The following is a 19,688-nucleotide window of genomic DNA, read 5'->3' as shown; positions in this document are numbered from 1 at the left end:
TTTTGGTCCCTTTATACTCCCAGATCTTACTCTTCCTCCCCTTATGTACCATTTTTGATTTTGCAAAATGTCCTGAGTTAATCCCAAAGAGGTACACATGCAGTATGAATTTCTGAATACTTCTTCTGTTTATACACCTCTTTATAAATGTGGTGAATAGACTCAAAACTTCATATAAGCTGTAAAAATCTGATAGCTATTGAATTGGAATAATAACATGAAACTGAAAATCTTCATGTTTTGGTCTGTTAGGTAAAACAAGTGATTCTGAAAAGCTCAGCCTGTCCCAATACCAAACTACTTGAAATCTGACTTTGACCCTAGACTCTTAAGAATTAGACTTATTTTTGAGAAAAAAAAAAAACAAACAAAAAAAATAACCACACAGTAACAGCCCAAATTAAGTGAATTTTTATTTAAATATATTAATGAAGATTATATCCATGAAATAAAATGGACATTAAATGTGCATTCTGGCCGCAAGCAGTTCATGTAAAATTTCTACTATCATTTGTTTTAGTGCATTAGGTCATTAAAAGTCCCATTCTAGGAGTCCCAGTTGGCTTTTCTGTCTGCTTCTGGAATAACAGTCCAGTTTGGGGAAGGTGTCCCAGCAGCAAGCCAGTTGAAGTCATCCACCTGAGTCCAGTTGTTTCGGGCCCGGTCCAGCCCAGACACAGTGAAGTCCTCTTCCAGGGTGGGATAGGACCATGTGAACGGGGCAAAGCTCACTCCGTGACAGTCCTCTATGATGGCTCGGCTGGTGACGTGCAGATACACTTGTGTGTCGGTTGTGTTGTGGGTCCGCAGCTGCTGACAGGGAAAGGCCAGCACGCTGTTTCTGCAATTATCTACAAAAACTGAACTGGACACCGGCCCGCACAGGATCTCACAGCTGTCGATGTGTTTCAGGTGCAGCGTGCTGGGGGAGCCGAACAGATGGACTTTGCAGTTGGTCAGGTGAGTGAGAAGCACATCTCGTTTTTGGATCTCTTCAGCCGTCTTGGTCAGAAACTCACTGGTCATGTTGGAGAAGCCGCACTGCTCGGCGGGTGCTGCTCCATCCACCTGGGTCCTACCTGTCTCTGCAGGTGTGCCTTCATCACGGGGAAGGGGATGAGCATCTTGTGCAGAGGCTTTATCTGTTGCCTTGGTGCGAGTTCGAAAGGCAAACTTCTTCCTGGGCAAAGCCTCCTCTTTGGTCTCAGACAGCGAGGTTTGGAGTTTCTGGAGAGCAGCCTGGGCTTGCCTGAGCTCGTACTGCGTTAGAAACTGCATACTGTCATTCAGAAACTTTTGCAGCTGGAGAGTTTTGGTCGTGGCCTCTTCTAGTTTCTCAGTCACCACAGCGCGCTCAGCTCCGGAACAGCTGGACAGTAGCTCCTCTATACACGCCCGCTCCCTGTTGAAGGCGATGGAGAAATACTCGCTCTTCTCCTCGGCGACAGAATGGCTCTCTTTAGCCTCCTTCCTCCGCTCGGCATCCTCGATCCTTGCCTGGTGCCGCTTCTGAAGTCGCTCTTGTATCCTGGCCGCCCCACTTTCGCCAGAAAAACCACTTTCCTCGTTACCTTCAATCACCGCTGCCATATTGTCGCACTGATAGTTGTGTCGGAAGTGATGACCCTCTTCTTCGTGACTTTCGCAAAGCCAACATATGCACTGTGGCACACCGCCACCTGCTGCATCGGAGTTTTTAAGCTAATTTTAAAAACTATATATATTTTTTCTTTTTCAAAGATGAAATAAAACCTGCAATTTAACCACAAAATTATATAATTTCTTCTACATTTGGTCTCTTTATAAGCTTCGACAGACTTCTTTACCTTTTGAACAAAATGAAACAAAATATTTGAAGCCAGTGACTGGCTAATTATAGCAAGTGAGCTTATTTTAGCCTCTGTGTAATAGAATATAGTATTATATTAATATGTATGTGTATTATTAATAAAACGCATTTAATGATACTGCTAGACCAAAATGTTTCTTTCATCATTTTAAAGTAAAACAAAATAAAGAACAGTAAATACTTGAACATTTGCATTATTTATTTAATTTCTTTTTATATTTCCATTCGTTTTATATTTATATATTTCAATGAAATATTTATATATTTCAAAGAACCTTTTAATTTTTTTTTCATATCACCTTCATTTTATCTACCCTGCTCCCTACAGTTTACCCATATTTATAGTGTGGTTTTTGTGAAACACATTACAGATATAGACAACAAATAAATTTAAATAGCATGCCATTTATTCATCTATCGTTTACTGTAAGGTCCCATCCCCCTGGTTGTGCAGATTGAATGAATCAAAAGTAAAAGTAAATAGAGCTATAAAAATGTTAGATAAAGATATGAAAGTAAATATCAAAGTATTAATATGAACAGCACACAGTATCTTAAAGACCATTTACAATAAGTGTTTATGTATAGAAATATGAGGTATTTACACTGAACTTCTTTTTTAAATAATATTTTCTTTAACGTTTTTATAATAAAGACATCACATACAACACTAGAAGGTGGAAGAAATATTATTTTTACTCGAAAGTGTGTGTAAAATGCGATTGAATTACATATAAAAAAAAACAATAAGTGTAATAAATGTAAACGCTTTGCTTTCTTATAAAGTCTGACTGCTTTCTGAATACGAAATAGGCTTCTCAGCAGGCAACTAGGCATACCTGAGCAACATCCAGGTGTGGCACACACAAAGGCCCGCCCTCTACTGTTGGCAGTGATTAAGTGTAATAACGTTTATCCGCTATTTATAAAGACAGAGCCACGTGTAATTATAATTCACATAAGCATTAAAAATAGTTTATTAATTATTTGCGGTTGTTTTTAAGGTTTCGTATTCAAATGCATGGAGCCATATGCAGTCGTTGAGGACCGCTGATTTCGCTGTGTGCACTACCCCAACAACAACCCGTGCGGTGATGGCGAGGAAACCCCGTTGACAAGGCACTGCTTTTTCATGACGGTGAGTTTCCCTTTGAGTGTATTATAATTTTGTGATAAAAATTTCAAGGAAAAAACACACACAACCTCCTTCCTCCCTTCCTTCAGGGAGGGAAGAGAGTTTGAGCGGAGAGAAAAATCTATCCGAGACAGAGCAGGGACAGTGAGAAAAATATATGAGTGGGAGAGGGAGAAGGAGGAGGAGGAGAAGGAGGGGGGAGCAAATTAAAAGTTGCCAAATGGAGATATTGGGTTTCAAGAAGGAGTGAGACAGGAGTAAAAGGGTTTGCCTCTTTTTGAGTCGTCTTTATGTTATGCTAATCGGGATAAATATTTATGGCTCGACGCGGTTTTAGCCCTTTTCGACGGATTCTGGCTTTCAAAATAGGCGTCGTCATCGACGCCGCGGCTAGCTAACCAGCGCAGGCCGATATTTAAAGTTAAAAATGTGGCGGAGCCGCTGAGTTAATGTCCCGAGCAGGACACGGACTGGGGACAAAAGTCCCGGGTTGAAACGCGTCGATTCGGCTATATCGAGGCAAAATGTGACGTTTTTCATGCTGGCAGACGAGCCACATAGAGGACAAATGAAAGCCTTCCCCAACAGAGAAAGAAAGAGCACGTCAGCGACGACGGGCGTTTTGTGCTGCTTGAATGCGATTATCACTCTCTGTCGATTCAGTCTATTTTTGGAAATAAAACTTGCAAGCTGTACATTAGCCGTGTTTTTGTGCGGCTTTAACGGCGGGGACTAGCCGTGGATTTGCGTCGAAGCGCACGTGCTGTGCTGGATTTGCTGGTGGTTGTGAATTTGAGCTCGAAATTAGGCAAAAAATGCAACAAGAAATACGCCAGAAATATGCCAGTTTGATCAAAACTGGCATTAAAGATGCAAATCTGGCGATATCGAGCTAGATCACATTTTTTTAAAGGTTATTATTCTGGCCAGCATAAACAGCTCGTCATTTCATTTTTAATGCAGCTAACATTACAATTTGAGGTGATCGCTTGTAAACGTTAACTTTTTGCACCTTGGATTTAATTGGATAATATAGATTTTTACAGCCCGTATTTGATGCCTTTTTTTGTGAAGTGTTTATGGCTTAGTTTGCGTTGTTTTTGTCTCGGAATCTCGACATGGTTTTCTGTAACAAGTTTCGAAGGATAAATGACACTCGTTTGCTCGACGAGAAAATGTCGTGTTATTTGCTGTGGACACACACAAAAAACAACCGTGATTTTCCAGCGATTTAAATCGCTCAAGCGGTCGTTGTTTTTGCTTTAAACTCCAAACACGGTCCGTGTAAACGGCCTAATTTGTGCAGCAGCCCTGTCCTGTCTTTGTTCTCGCTCAACCAAAGATGGAGGCTCAACGTGGCTCTGCTGTAAAGACAGCCTATGGCATGGTAACAGCCATTTTGTAGAGTTGCAGTCGCCTTTCATGGGAAAACAAAACCTACATTTCCCCAGTCACCTGCAAACACACACACACACACACACACACACACAGAGCAAAATAAAATTGAATGTGATACAACCATTTTATTCACATGCTCTATTAGTGATTAAATGAGTTTTTTATTATTATTATGTGATACAGTAAATAAAGCAGCCACAACCATTTACTTACAGATATTGAATCATTTAAGTGCCATTAAAAAAAAAACAACAACCCCTAAACCCCCAATTATTAAGTAGCACCAAGCTGACTGACTGACACAACATAAAGCCAATACCTCTTTCAATGGAGAGATGAAACCCAGAACATCAACCAGAACTATAATGTATAAATGTTGCAGGGTGGGGTTGTTTACACTCAAATACTCTTTTTCACTCTGCACACTGGAAAGACAACCAATGTGGGACAGCAGAGAAGCTTTATGGGTGGGAGTTTGTCATAGCTAAGCATTTGTAGGAGGGGATGAAGGCCATTCTGTCCTTATGTACTGAATAGCAAATATGTACCCCCCCCTCCCCCCCTCCCAACTTCCTGTCCGCACCCCTGTTTCACACTTGAACCATTCTTTTATCTAGCACCTGCCTGCACTGTCTTACGCCCCTTATCTGACATACATGTCCAGTTATGTAGTTCTACTAAATGAAGTTTCTCACTCTGCAGCCCAGCCTTTTGCAGGAAAGAAAGGGTGTTAAATGACTGAGCCCATGCTTCCTGCTGGAAACCTGTGAGTGAAATGTCTAAAAACATGCCAGCCATTTAGAGCTCAAGCACTTCTACTTTAGAGTAAAACAAAAACAAGTTTTTTTACTCCACTGTTCAGTGATTAGACCTTAGCGTGTCCCATGTCCTCATCTGATGGCCTTCCATACTCTTTCAGGTGTCATGGATGATGATGACGATCGCCGTCTTCTGGATATTTTAGGGTAAACGTTATAAGATTATAAAATCTGCACTAAGATTCGAGCTCTTCTTGCCACACCCCGGGCCATACAGTTTTATACTTGTGAATATATAGTTGCCTTTAAAATCAGTGCCACAACTATCTGCAAGATCTGTTTTTTTGGTTTTAAATCTTTCATTGAATAAGGGAAGTGAATATTTTAATGGTCATAAGCACAAGACACATGTAGTAAAGCAAATGTCAGGGAACTTTAAAACCACAGATAGTGACACAAATAAAAAGAAACTGCTAAAGATGTTGCTTCTTTATCTTTTTCAGAGATGTAGATGCGTTGAATGACTATCTCCATGGCAGCAACAGCAAGTCTGTGAGTGACACTTGGAGAATTCAGAGTTTGTCTGAATGACTTCCTTAGAAATGTTCCTTAAACACCAGAATTACCCAAGTCCATTCACTCGCTTGTCTTTTGTTCCTGCAGATTGAGGAGGATGATGTAACAAACGCAGCTTATGGGTCTGATGGATCCCTCTTTGGTAACGACACCGTGAGTATACCTATGATTACCTTGATCCAAGCCAAACCACAAGGACATTTTGTTACAGTTCATCATTAGGAGTGGATGATAAAATGGTAACGATAACTACCAGGGATAACTTTTCCTCAACAGAAATATGAGTAACGATTAATAAAAAGTCAATCGAACTCATTCCGTCCATTTTTTTGACAGACAAGACAAAAGGACGATGACAATAGCTCTACACTGAACCAATCGTGGTTGGAGCAGAGTTAAAGCCATGTCAATTTAGGTCGTCACACACATACACAGCACTACAGAGCACTACGTTAGAAGTGTGAGTGAGATAAAAGAAAAAATGTTCAAAACGTCAGCTACAGCATTACAAAACAAGAGCCCAAGTGTCCAAGACTCTGTTAAAGGGAATTCGGTGTTGTGGAGATATTCTTACCGTTTAAAGATCGACAAAGACACAGAGTAGCATGTTTCGACAAAGGCAGGTAACATCATGAATCGCTTTTAGATCTGAAGCAGTGCTATCCCAGCACAATGCACAGTTTATCTGCAGTTACCTGAAAAATACAGTGCACACACAGTACAGGAGTTTGCAGTTCTAGACACTTGTTTGCGGTATGACAGAAAATGAAGAGGGACAGTGATCTCACAACGACAGTTAAAAATGTCAAATTTAGGCTGGTGATGAAAGGACCTGATCCTCATTACCAGTCTCTGGGCTGTGGACAAACAACACCTTTTCCCAGCTGCACAGGAGTGCAGAGAGACAGCTGAACAAGCGGTGTCATACTTCACTGCCACATCGGATTTGTGGTCAAATCACGCATCTGACCCATATATAAGCGTCACTGTCCACTTCGTTGGAGTGTACTGCACTGGTATTGCCTTTTAAAATGTCTTTACTTGTTGCCTTGGAGCATAAGCAGACCACAGCTGAGTGGATATGTCTGGTTTGTTTATGCTCTGTTAAATTGATAGTTTCTTGAATTTGTACTGAGGGTATGTATAGAATTTTGGGTTTTTTTGGGGGGTGGGGGGGGGGTGCTATTTATTTGTGTTTGAACAGTTTGAATATATACAAAATAATGAATACCGTTTGGTTTATTGAGATTTTATTTTGTATTAATATCTGTTATTTGAACTAACCGATACTTCTTTATTAACTTTGAAATACAATATTATATTAGTATTTTATATTCTATAATAGATAATCATGTTCAATTTTTGACAGAAAGCTAATAATATTTGAAATAAAATTAGCCTGATATCTTAACTTGGGCATAAAAAGAAGCCTTTGACTTTGAAATCAGATATGCAGTTCACATGCAAATAGTTCTCCATTTTCTTCTCTCAATACTTCCTTCAGACTGGCTCCAACACTGGCCTCAAAGATGGTTCTTCTACAATGGGTGAATTTGGCGAGGATTCGACCGGGGCAGGCCTCCAACTCTCTAGCAGTCTCTCATTTATTGAGGATGAACTGGGGCCTGAAACCTCCCCTGGAGGGGTGGATCTCGGGGGAGAGGACCAGCCCTTTGACATCCTTCAGAAATCTCTCTTGGAAGCTGATATCACTGAGCAAACGCTGGCCCAGGAAGCCTTACTGGACTCGCAGCCTGCTCCCACTCTAGTGCAAGCTCCTGTTCCCTTCTCCTCCCCGCTGGTCTCGGGGAACTATGGAGGCGGGGTAGGTGTGGTAACGACTGCAACTGCTACGTTCTCTGCAGGCCAGTTTTTGCAAGGCATGCCGTCACTGCCTAATGGTTCTGGTCAGCCAATCCAGGTGTTGGGTTCTTTTGGTGCAGGTGGCGGAGTGATGACTTTGAGTAGCTTAGAAAGATCACCACAGATCGTGCTAAGGCCAGGTGTTTCTGTAGCTCCAGCAGGGACAACAACAGGGGGGCAGGTGTTTGCTCCCACCCAAGGCCAAGTTGGCTTACCTTTCAAAAACATCCCACTTCAAAATATCATCATACAGAGAGGCCCAGGAGGGACCCAGACTGTTGTCAGACCAATCCAGCCTAAACCCCTCCAACCGGGGTCTCAGACTGTCTACAGCCTTGGTCTTCAGCCCACTTCCACCACCGTGACTAATGTAGTGAACACTAATACTGCTGCTCCTGCAGGACAGTACACACCTAATGGCTCCATTGTAGTACAACCACCCCTGGAGCAGCAACAAGCGTCTACACTGACAAATATATCAGCCGGACAGTTCTTGCTACCCAGCTCCTTGGCTCTCACTTCATCTAGCACCATCCACAACGGGCCCATCAACCCCAACTCAAATCCCCTAATTACCAGTCAAAACACAGTGCAGATTGTTGCAGCGCAGAACTTCAATGCACCAACAGCTGGTCCACTAATTTTGAATCAGGGAGTAGTAAGCGGGAATCAGGTTGGAGGAGGTGTAACTCAGATGTGGACGGGAGTTTCTTGTGCGAGCTCCACCTCCGTGCAGACACCATGCGCTCCTGGACGTCTGACTCTGGTTGGCCCGGCTACAACAGGGATCTGCAATCAGAGCCAAGCGTCGGCTACTCCCGTGCAGCGCCTTCTAGTGACTCCATCCCAGAACTGTACTTCTCTGTCCCCTTTACCTGGTAATGTGACACAGCAACAAGACTACAGACAGGTATACAGATGGCAGTCTTTTTATTAATTTGCTCTCTCCTTATTTGTTCTCTCTCTAACATAACTTTTACTTGAAATTTTTCAGAATTCTTCATCACCTGCCCTCAAACAAGCACATGCCAGCAGCATCCACGGTAAAAGAGGCGCCAATGGCTTCAGTGTATAATATGTTTCAATATAAGCTGCAGAATTTCAGACTGATAAAGTTGCTTTGTTTGTGTGATCTCTTGTAGCAATCAAACCCATGGTACAGGATTCAATACTAAACTCTGAGGTATGTTAGCTGTTTGTTTTACATGCTTGTGTGTCTTTTTTAGGTGGAACAATCTAATGTAATGACATCTTTGGTTTTTACACTTCCCCATCATAGGTCAGTGCACAGAAGAGGCCTCTGCTTCCTACTCTTACAAAAGGAGAAATGTGAGTTTTTTTGACATGCCATCTGTCCTGTGTAGTTGTGCTTTTGTCTTTCAGTCATTTAACAAACTTGTGTCTTTCTCTGTTATTTTTAAAGGATTTTACAGCAGGTGAGGAAGGATCATGTTGCAGTTCAGACCCCAGATCGACGTCGATTCACTTCAGTTGATGACGCACTCCTGAGACTTATCCCGTACCACGTGTTCCAGGGGGCTCCACCCAGCCCGGACGAGTTCTCCCAGGGTACAGTCATGACAATACTAGATTCACCCCAAGTCTTTTATGGAATTAAAGTTGTTGTTGTTTTTAATAAAAGTAGTGTGTTGTGTTTTGAATTTCCAGTGGATGAGGAATTTGAAGCAGCTGCAACTCAGGTGCTGATGAGGACACAGGGGATGGTAAACAAATACAGGCGACTACTGATGGTGGAAGCTGAGGTAGGTGCACGCGCTAGTTAATGACTAGATGTGAGGGATGTTAGGAAATGCACAGGGCTAACAGCATAACCTCACTCTTCTGTGCAGCGTTTCAGTCCGTCCTCAGAAATGGTGATGATCGACAGGACTTTCAACCAAGAGGAGCGCAGCACCTTGATACAAGACAAACGCATGGTACTAGTGGACCCAGGTAAAACAGAATTGGAGTGAATCCCATTGTGAACTAATATTCCCTTTTCAGTTAACTTTGATTTAACACTTTGCCCTGTCTGGTTTGTAGACAGTTTCTTGGAGGAGTTCTGTTGTGGGACGAAATCCAAACTTTTCCAAGTCCCTTCCCCGCCTCAGCCTATATCCAGCTATAAATGGAATGAGTCAGAACAAGGCTCTATGGAGCCACCATACAGGACAGACTCCCAGCCTGGTTATGAAGACCCAGGAGGGAGTGAGCCTGTAGGACCTGGCTCAACAGAGAGACTTCATCCACCACACTTCGAAAGCAAGAACGTGCTGGAAATGAAGAGATCCCAGCAACTCTACGGACCCAGCGGCATCAGCAACAACAGCCTGATTGCTGCCAATAGTTGCCCCCATAATAAACCCTCACCTTTCCCAGCATTGTCAGGAGGCCCGACAAACTACCAGGTGTCTCACCACCCTGTGCAGCCTCCATATACCCCTCAGCTCACCTCACCCCCTCACCCTGACACAGATTCTGCTCTTGAGGCGGCAGTCAACAGCATCCTGGAATGTTAAGATGTATAAACCATATTACACCCAATGTATGGTTTCTACTTCTTTTTTGTATGTGCATTTCTTTTTCTTTATGTCCCCTGTGTGAAGAGAGGCTAACTCGTCTTTCAGGTCTGTGTTCTTAGTGATACACAGCCATGTAGCATGTACGTAGTTTGCCTTGGGTTATTTTAGAGGAATTTTATGTTGAAGTCAGTTAGTCTGTAAAGGTGTTACGTGAACACATGCACTTACAGTTACCTATAAAGACCCGGGAATGTGTGCAATGCAATGTACTAACAGATGCAAAATGTTCTTTTGTTTATTTTACAGTGGTAAGGTTTGCGACTGAATGCAAGAGTGTCCCTCTCTTCACACACTAGTTAATACTTTTTGCCAGTTTATTGTTTATTCCCCACCCCACTACCTATGCCGAACAAGAGGGATGAGAAGGAGGGACTCTGTGCCTAATTGTAGGTTTTTATATGGAAGTGTTTACATGAAGAAGCTCTAAATATCAGAAAATCCATTTATTTCTGTTCTTTCTACATCTAAGCACGCAAACAGTTGCTTTTGTACAAGTAGTTCATGGTTGAGAGGTGTAGATCTCCTCACATCTAAGCTCAGTAGAGATACCTTCAAACAGGCAAGTTGCACTAAACATACTGTGGCCTATTTCAGGAACTATATAAACACAAGGCTTTAGTCAATATGCGGTGTATGCTGGGCTGAACTGGATGGACACGTCAAAGAGAACCAAAATCTTTTTGCCTGCTTTTGTGTTTTTGGCTGCCTGTAACAAGGACAACCTCTTAATCACACTAGAAGCCAGTTAAACTAGTCCCATTGACACATATGGTAGTGTTACAGTGCTTTTTTTGTGCTTAAGTCACCTTTTTCATTTTCTTTTGTACCTTAAAGGTATGCAAGTCCCGACACAGACACAGGACATATCTGTAGATCTTTGCCACCTTCATCATTTCACAGTGAGTTTGTGTCTGTGGAGCTACGTCCTCAGATTGAGGAAGAGATGTTAAATTTGCTGAACTTTTTTTTTCTTTTAAATGACATTGAAAGAAACAGGACTGTTTTTGTTTGTTGTTATGTGTTCCCCAGCGTTGAGAACGTGACAATACTGTCAGCAGTTTAAATGACCCAGGAGGGTCATTGATTGTATGTATGTTTGTTTGCCTTTTGCATATAATTATATATGAATCATATCTTTCTCTCTATGCTTTACTACCCTGACACGTCAATGTGTGTGTGTGTGTGTGTGTGTGTGTGTGTGTGTGTGTGTGTGTGTGTGTGTGTGTGTTAATTGGCAACCATACACACTGATTTCCTGTAGTTTGGTAGTGTGATTGCCATACTTTTGACTTTATTGCCAAGCGTTTTCTTAGTTCCCTGGGATAGTTTTCTCACACTTTCGCTCTTTTCCTTCTCAGCAGCACAACCAAAATTATTAGGAGAGACTGTGGTCTCATCCAGAATCCCCGTCATTTGTCTCACCAGCTCTGTGGCTAATTATTTAAAAAAAACCCTGTAGTGTTTCCTCTGAACTCAGAATGATTATGTTTTTGTTTTATTAAACCAAGACTTAAAAGTCCTAAATAATGTCCCTCTACTTCTGTTTTTGCAACAACACAAAAGCCCTGATTAAATGCATTAAATGCTCTCAGGGTTGATTCTGGACAGCACCACCTTTCTCCTATGAGCATGTATGTGAAATATGCTTGCTAATAGACCACACAAACAGACTGAAGGCCTTTCATATGGGATGATAGAAGACCCTTTTTTAATTTAAGTGCCAGTGGCCATGGCAGCCTGCCTGCATCTCTGCCTCAGCTCTTGCAGACCTCTTCTTTCCGAGAAAAACTGGGCTGTTTGCTTTGAAAGCAAATCTCAAATGACAAGTGAGGGTCAAGTGAGATTTTGCATTTGCTCCTCCAAGCGACTGCTGCAAGATTTTGTGCCTCTATAGCACTTATATCTACAAGGATGTTCACTTTAGGCTTTCAAAGTAGGGACATACCCAGTGTTTGTAAACCATTGTGTTATCAGAATGCATATCATGGTCTTGAGAGCCTGGTAGGAACAAACTGTGCTTTTTCTCCCCTATCATCATCATTTTTTTTTTTTTTTTTTGTGCAGAGATGCGTTTTCTGCCTTCATTTTCATTGTTTATTGTCCCATTTGATTTGTATAGTTTGTTTTGTATAAAAAAAGTTAGACACAAAATATTTATAATTTTTGTACGAAGAAAAAGAGAATGTAAAGAAAAAAACGTAAGAAAATTATTTTTTATTGTGTTGACTAAGAAGCAGTGTCAGTAAAGTCATTACAAAAGAAAATGCTGTTGTTTCTTTATTTGTATTTGTTCAATACAGCAGTTAGGAGATTCAACAATGAATTAATTTTGTGTACAACAAGGAACAAAAGAGAAAAGGAAAAAAAAAAAGAAAAAAAAAAGGAAGTGGTCCAGTCCGGCTGAAAACCTTCAATTTCCCTCCATTGCTATTCTGTGAGGGTTCACACACTGGCACTGATGGACTAAGCATGCATAATCACATCATGTGACAGAGGAAGCAGTGGCAAAGGAAAACCAGATTTGTTACCCTCTGCTGCACAGATATGATCTTTTCATTGATGTCATGACATTTAGATTTCATGTTTCTCTGCATCACAGCTGCCAAAGTAATATTTTATCAAGTTAGAAATCTGTTGGTTCTCTTTAATCCTTTTATGGACTCCAGCACCGATGCCTCTACACAAAAGAGCTGAGAAAACTGCACAGCAGACATTAGACTGCCCAGCCCCCTTTGGTTCAAGTAACATAACCCAACAGTGACAGCTAGTGGATGTCTGGAGCACACAGTGGTCACTGATGAGGAAAAATGTTTTGACCCTTAAAAAAGCTGGGTTTTTTTTTAAAGCAAATACTTGTTTTTTTAACATTTTCTCCATGAAATAAATAAGACAGGAATAATAAAAGAAACATACAAAAACATAAGCAAAATAAAAATAATACAATTTAGCATGACAAGCTTTCATTTTAGAAACCTTATACAGATAAGAATGAAACTCTTATCCTGGTCACCTAGAGATAGAAAGTTACATGTTTTAGTTTTGTATTCATTTGCAATTCATTTAATTAGGAAAATTCATAATCATTCAGTCTGTCTTCAAAACATATGCTTTTAGATTTTATACAAAAGATGGACAACCAGAGAGACTGAAAGAAACACACGACACCCAATTCTAAATATAAATATCTGGGAAAATTCAGCAAAAGCAAACAAGGTAGTAGGACAAACGGGGAAACAAAAAAGGCTTATTTTGGGGAAAAGTCATCAGGATTAAGCCAGTTTTATCAGATCTGACTGGTGATACCACACATGCAGTTTTATGTCCCAGTGACCACTGAAATGAAACTGCCCAAACAAGAACCCAACGGCAAGACTTGCTTCTAGAAAAACTCTAGAAGCACTATGAAGTCAACGCAGTCCCAATGTGAAGCTTAGAGATGAGCATTTGTCCTGTTGTCATGAGTGTATCTGGGGTTGAATTGAGGGGGAACTGTATGCTTATATGGAAGTGACCATTTAATTAAAAAAATAAGCATGTTGCTTGAAACTAGCTACTGAGACCCTAAACTCACTGGAGAATTGACATAGACTTCTATACACCTGTACTTGTTTTCCAACCAGAAGAGTTGTACACTTATGGTCACTACAAAGAATTCAGTTTAAGGCACTTTTGCACTTACTTCACTATTTATCATTTACTATATAGTGCTCCCACAATGTATGCTGGTGACAGAATACACAAAATTGGCTGAAGGGAAGGGCTTACATGCTGACAAGTAACGGTACCAGTTTCTCAGTTATAAATGCTGTGCAAATTCATCATATGGAGTCCTGAAGTTCTGAGACTTTTCTCTGTCAATGCTGCTGCTTCAAGTATCTTTCCTTGACCCTTAGTGATACTTCCTCCAGCGATCAAGCTCTGGGAAAAGAAAAAAAAGAAAAGAAAACCAGCTTATCTCCAAATCCATCAGTTAAATGGAGCACACACTTAGTAAAACACACTTACTTATGTGGCGGTAACTCCAGATGTAGCTGAGCACGCAGTATCCTGCTAACAACATGCCCAGTCCACCTACACCTCCTTTCCTCACATCAATATACCGCCTGTAATACCACTGCCAGCCTGAATCACGCACAGAAGAGTTGAGAAAGGACAAGCACAGAAATCTTAAAGAATAGACACCAATCTCACATCTGTATAGCAGATATTAAGCAGCTGCTAACAGCTGTTGGCTATAATGCTTTTGTTCTGAGGTAACATCTGACTACAAGCATCTACAATGTTCAATAAAACCTCATTTCTGAGAGATAACACTGTTACAGGAAGTTAGAAGTGACAGACAAACAAATGGGAGGACGGCTTTTGTGCTGTGAGTAGCACAAATACTGTGTCTCTCTGTGTGTGAGAGAGAGATACTGACCTCTTTGCAACATTCCCACAGCATCTTTTGGATGGCTTGGGGCTTTGCAGGCAAGCCATTTAGGTAATTCCCTCAGTCTCACCTGTCCAAGACTCCGGTGTGTCAGAGCTCCTGTAATCCATGACACCGACAGAGAATCAGGAAGCTGAAACACTACAATCGAGCTGAATATTATTCCAAAGTCTTTATTATTGGTACTGGCCCAGTAAAACTGACAATATATGGCAATAATTTTTCTTCATTTATGAACTACTTTATCAATAAAATCTGTGAAAAACGCCTAACACAGTGCGGTGAGCCACAAAGTGACTTGTTCAAATGTCTGAATATAATTCATTAATTATATTATTTTGTAAGTCAGACAGGGAAAGAATCCGGACCATCAGGTCTGTATACATTTTGGCTGGAATACAATTATTTCCAAATACTTACCTTTGTTTGGATTTTCAGCAGTGCTTTGCTTCCTGACCTCAGGCTTCTCCACTGTCTCCATGTTCACTGGCAGACTTTGTGATACAAGAGGGGAAAGAAGGCTGGAAAACTGACCCACTGGTGCCGATTTTGTGAGGAGGCCTGTCATGTGATGGCTCACCTTCAGCCCCTCATTCAGGTTGACTGGAGGAGGCATAGCTTGCCACTGCTGAGATGACGCACGCAGGAAGGGAGCTGTAGTAGGGGTTGATTCTGGCACATCTCGCAGAGGGACTAAAGCCAGTTGTTTAGTCTTTGAGGTTATTTTCTTATCTGATTTTAGGCCTGCATGTTGTGGGCTAGGGCTCAGCAGCTCATCAGACTGAGTTGCAACATACTTTTGATTATCTTCTAAAAGTGGAGCTGGTCCAACACCCGTATCGACTCTGATTTTACTGCACAGGTTGTCATTAGTTTGAATTTGGCTCAGGATGCTCGGCCTGCTGGACTGACGAGGCGATCTAGCTCGGCCTAATGTGGCTTTAACATCCTGGAGGGTGATCTTTGCCTGGTGGCCATTTCCTAACTTCAAAACAAAATTATTCATGGATGAATCCTCAATCTCCTGCTTGCCATCCTCCGAAAACTTGTGTCTTTTCTCTGGGAATTTTGTGCTACTTTCACTCTGTTTGGTTGTGGAAAGCATCTGATTAACATGATTCTTTGTCTTTGGTGTCTTCTTAGGTGCATCTTTGGGTTTAGCGTCTGCAGACAGATGGGCATAGTCTTTGCCTGAGATAGTTTTGGGCTCTGTCTGAGCTGTGTTTCTGGAGCTTAGAGTTGGTTCTGTTTCAGACACCTTTAGTGATTCCTTTGTAATTTGGTCATACTTAGCAGCTTCTATCAATGCACGGAGACTCTTCTTTTTTGGTTTAGAAGTGGTGGGGGGCAGAGCTGGAGATGGAGATAACAAAAGGGTGCTTGTCTTTATTTGATCAACCAGCTTTTGTTTCTTCTTCTTAGTTGGTGAAAGTAATGTCATGGATGATGATGTTCGTGGTGATGAAGATGTCGCATTTGATGGTCCTGATGCTGTGTCCCTTTTACGCGTCTGTCCTTGTAGATCTGTTATGACTGATGATGATGACTTCCTTCCCTTTGCTGTTGCTCTGGACAAAACCGAGTCCAGCTGAGAAGACGATGCTGTCTGGTTTGCTGTGACATCTGGTTTGGATGTTGGCGCTTTAGAGGCAGCAGCTGCCTTGCAATGTGGCAAGTGGCTCTTCAACCTTTTGTACGTTTTCCCGCAGAATGGACACACCTCTGTGGGTGGGTGGGTGACAGAGAACGGGTCAAAATGGGACTTCCAGGGCAAACATAGAATGACCAGTGAAGATGTGTTGGAAGGACATAATGGCTGAATATAAATAAGGTATAGTTTTAGCTTTATATGAACAATTTCATCTTTAAAGAAAGAAAATCATATCAAGCACCAGCTATGTGTGCATAAACATACTGATTATGATCTCATACACAATTTAGAATCACAAATTAACCTAACATGCATGCACGATCGTAGGAGGAAACTGGATCACCCAACCCCCGACCCAACCAGGACGTGCAAACCAAGAACCTTATTTTTGTGTGGCAACAGTGTTAACCACTGCACCAATTGCTTTTGAGGTTGTTGGGTTTTTTTAAATAATTAAATAAAGTCCATTTTGATGTTAAGTAGACCAGAAAATCAGCTGCACAAAACAGAATACCTATCCTTTCTTTTACTGTAAAGAAGAATAAGTTAAGGTCAGCCATTAGGAACAAAAATAACTAAAATTAAAATGTCACTACATTTTTACACTCGCAGAGCAGTCCACTTGGAAAGATTGGTTCCTTTGGTGGGCCGACACCTCTTCTGGTTCCCAATCTACATGTTTAACACACCTTGCATTCAAAATATGTCACACGTACAGTTGTGGTCTGAAGTTTACATCTACACATCATGGGCATTGATGTCGTGGTAATTTTCGACTTTTAACTTAACTTTTTCCAAAGTAGCATGGTTATACAACATACATCTTTAATGACTTTAAAAACAATACATAAGTGCACAGGTCTGGCTTTACTTTGCATTTTCTCTAATCCACACAGGGTTAAAAGTATACATACAGTACAACTGGTAACTTGTCTGCCAGCATAAAATGGATTTCTTTGACAGCACTCATTGAATGAGAAAGTCCAAAGAACTTGGTGAAGATCTCAGAAAGGCAATTTTAGATTTAAACAAGTTGGGAAGATCTCTTGAAGCAATTTCTAAACAGCTGCAGATCCCAAAATCATCAGTTAAGACAATTGTACATGTTGGATGTGCCACCACTTTGCCAACGTCTGGAAGATTACCCAAACTGTCCTCCTCAGATAAGATGTAATTAATTGGGATGTTCAGGAACAACCTGGGAACCAACAAGGCTCAAGCCTGCAATTAACTTGAAACTGCAGCACCAGTGTCACTGTCTACAGTGAAGCAAGTTTTACATAGCTATGGACTGAGAGCGTGCCAACCAAGAAAGAAGCCCCTGCTCCAAAATAAAAACCGTCAAGCTTGACTGAAATTTGCAGCTGCCCACAAGGACAAACGAAATGTGAGAAAGGTTTTATGGTCAGATGAGAGAAAGACTGACCCACAGTGTTTGAAGAAGTAAAGATGAAACTTTCTGACCTTAGAAAGCTGTCAGTGGTACTAGTATATTGCACAAAGTCAATGGAATAGTGAAATTAAAAGCCCAAAACTACCATGACATTCAGACCCATAATTGAGTGTCAATAAAATACTGCTTTGCATTGAAGACTACCCGATTAATGGGAAATGTAAGGTAGTTACAAGGGTGACCTTGTCACCTGAATAATAGGTTCTCTAGACCAGGGGTGTCGAGCTTATCATGGGGCACATACAACCAAATTTCAAGTTAAATAGGCTAGATCAGTGAAGCCTTAACTGTTTTTGTTCAACTTTCAGCACTATGAAAGTTACCCTTGTTTTCCCTGAGATAAGAAAAATCCCTCAGAAAAATAAGCGCAATTTTATTTAACAAAACATCTCAACTTTTCCATATTACAAAGAAATGCTGATTTAAAAAAATTGTAAGAGCTGCAAGAAATAAAGGACTTTATAATCTTTATTTGAAGTGTCCATATTTTCCAAAGCCATCCAGTGGGCTGAATTGGAGCTTTTTGGACCTACGTCTGGCCAACAGGCCATATAGTTGATACCTAGTCTCTAGATCAATTTTACATCAAGGGACGCATACTGGCCACTTTGAAATTAGCTAGAACTGTGAAAATCCCTTTTCTGTCATTGTAAAGTAGTTTAACTGCACATTTAATTCCTGGGATATCTCGATTTATTAAAAAGAAGTGTAATTTCAACAGTATGCATTAGTTTATATACTGTACATGATAAGGACATGTTTGTTAGCATGATTCTTCACACCTAAATTGCAAGATATGAATGTGTAAAATTACAGGAAAAGTTCTGGTAGCTCATTGACCAGCTACCAGTAATTATAAAGAGAAAGTTTTTGTTAATTTACAGAAAATGTCCTTTATTTTACTGAAGACACATTTGAAATAAAAACAGAAATTTCTAGTAGTTAGTGAAGAAACTGGACATTTTCTGTCTTGTGTTTGTTACTTTATTACTTTCTTGTAGCACAAATGGCTTATAGCATCAGCTGCGTAATTTGTGAAAATATAGTTGAAAGTCCAAATTTTATGACCTCCTTCACATTTTACATAGAGGTCCAGTGGGCCGGATTGGACTTTTTGGTGGGTCAGTTCTGGCCCCCGGGTCTTATGTTTGTCACCCTGGCTTCTAGACGAAGCTATAAACATATTTTTATAATTCAGCAAATTAATATATTGGTCGTTATTATATCACGTCTTTTTTCCGCTATTCTGAATTACAGTTGTGTGACACTTACCACAGCTCATTTCGCACGCGCCTGTCAAACAGCCAATCGGGTGAAAGCATGACTCAGAGCAGCAAAGTTACAGCGCTAAGGTGAAGCGTCAGTAATTATCACATTTACACGCGGGAGTGTCACTTTTAAACAGTTTCGGTTAAGTAAGTTCTCAGAGTCGCGACGGTGAAGTGAAAGACCCCGCTTTTAGGTAGCGAGTTCGAAGCCTGAATGTAAAATCAAAAGTTATCGTAAAATCATCAATATATTGACGCCCTAGTTTAAAATTACACCCCTTGGATGTGGTTTATAACGGTACAGCCCGTTACATTGCTGTGACAGATAAAAGTCTTGTACGAACACGCAGGGATCTGCTCGGTGGGTGTGTTGCGTCGACTTTATGATTCACTCCTCCCCACTTCCGCCTTTTGAAGTCCCCAAACATGCCGACGCATTTTTGGATGAAGTCAAAATAACCACTAAACGTTTCACAGGTACGCTTGAGGCGTCGGAAACTATGTATCCGCAGAAATGCTTACGTATTTTTCTGGCAGAGTACTGAAAAAAAGACGTCTTAGCGGTACAGTAAGGTTTATCTACGTAACACGTGGTCCTCGTGTTTTGTTAATCATTAGATTTTGGTCTAAGTGGTAAAGAACCCAGGTTTCAATTTGCACCTCAAAAAAATTCACAGTGAATTTCCAAAGACAATAAAATCAAGTTTTTCAGGCATAAAATGG

General features: G+C 41.0%; 3 protein-coding genes across 6 annotated transcripts; 1 reads left to right on the top strand and 2 right to left on the bottom strand.

Moving 5' to 3' along the window:
- Nucleotides 1-395: 395 nt before the first annotated feature.
- On the bottom strand, nucleotides 396-1,654 carry tbcc (tubulin folding cofactor C). Its single transcript, XM_082544593.1, has one exon. The coding sequence runs from the start codon at nucleotides 1,588-1,590 to the stop codon at nucleotides 547-549; it is 1,044 nt and encodes a 347-aa protein (XP_082400719.1). The 5' UTR covers nucleotides 1,591-1,654; the 3' UTR covers nucleotides 396-546.
- Nucleotides 1,655-2,551: 897 nt separating this feature from the next.
- On the top strand, nucleotides 2,552-11,294 carry bicral (BICRA like chromatin remodeling complex associated protein). 4 transcript variants are annotated; one of them, XM_082544977.1, is made up of 14 exons: nucleotides 2,552-2,751; nucleotides 2,854-2,987; nucleotides 5,085-5,148; nucleotides 5,302-5,347; nucleotides 5,644-5,692; nucleotides 5,804-5,869; nucleotides 7,221-8,489; nucleotides 8,574-8,622; nucleotides 8,722-8,762; nucleotides 8,859-8,908; nucleotides 9,003-9,148; nucleotides 9,248-9,342; nucleotides 9,430-9,532; nucleotides 9,623-11,294. In XM_082544977.1, the coding sequence occupies exons 4-14, from the start codon at nucleotides 5,307-5,309 to the stop codon at nucleotides 10,096-10,098; spliced, it is 2,385 nt and encodes a 794-aa protein (XP_082401103.1). In that variant the 5' UTR covers nucleotides 2,552-2,751; nucleotides 2,854-2,987; nucleotides 5,085-5,148; nucleotides 5,302-5,306; the 3' UTR covers nucleotides 10,099-11,294. The 4 variants fall into 4 exon arrangements, with proteins under 4 accessions (XP_082401103.1, XP_082401106.1, XP_082401104.1 ...); XM_082544980.1 differs by lacking the exon at nucleotides 5,085-5,148; XM_082544978.1 differs by having other exon boundaries at nucleotides 2,552-2,987.
- Nucleotides 11,295-12,360: 1,066 nt separating this feature from the next.
- On the bottom strand, nucleotides 12,361-19,509 carry LOC309713388 (uncharacterized protein). Its single transcript, XM_082544981.1, has 5 exons — nucleotides 18,970-19,509; nucleotides 15,014-16,315; nucleotides 14,582-14,692; nucleotides 14,167-14,283; nucleotides 12,361-14,079 (listed from the first exon to the last, which is right to left on the bottom strand). The coding sequence occupies exons 1-5, from the start codon at nucleotides 18,977-18,979 to the stop codon at nucleotides 14,051-14,053; spliced, it is 1,569 nt and encodes a 522-aa protein (XP_082401107.1). The 5' UTR covers nucleotides 18,980-19,509; the 3' UTR covers nucleotides 12,361-14,050.
- Between the last annotated feature and the right edge of the window lie 179 nt (nucleotides 19,510-19,688).

Source organism: Aulonocara stuartgranti (assembly GCF_965226115.1).
Source record: "Aulonocara stuartgranti genome assembly, chromosome: 8".
Lineage (NCBI taxonomy): Eukaryota > Metazoa > Chordata > Actinopteri > Cichliformes > Cichlidae > Aulonocara > Aulonocara stuartgranti.
Note: the sequence above shows the minus strand (reverse complement) of the source record. Positions and strands in the feature narration are given on the sequence as shown.

Bases quoted from the DNA above. Each gene is read 5' to 3' on its own strand.
- tbcc (XM_082544593.1), bottom strand. From the start codon at position 1,590: ATGGCAGCGGTGATTGAAGGTAACGAGGAAAGTGGTTTTTCTGGCGAA.
- bicral (XM_082544980.1), top strand. From the start codon at position 5,307: ATGGATGATGATGACGATCGCCGTCTTCTGGATATTTTAGG. The intron at 5,348-5,643 runs GTAAACGTTATA...TATCTTTTTCAG, and splicing joins CGTCTTCTGGATATTTTAGG to AGATGTAGATGCGTTGAATG. The intron at 8,623-8,721 runs GTAAAAGAGGCG...GATCTCTTGTAG, and splicing joins ACATGCCAGCAGCATCCACG to CAATCAAACCCATGGTACAG.
- LOC309713388 (XM_082544981.1), bottom strand. The intron at 14,693-15,013 runs GTAAGTATTTGG...CATGGATTACAG, and splicing joins TGCTGAAAATCCAAACAAAG to GAGCTCTGACACACCGGAGT. The intron at 14,284-14,581 runs GTCAGTATCTCT...TGCGTGATTCAG, and splicing joins TGTGGGAATGTTGCAAAGAG to GCTGGCAGTGGTATTACAGG.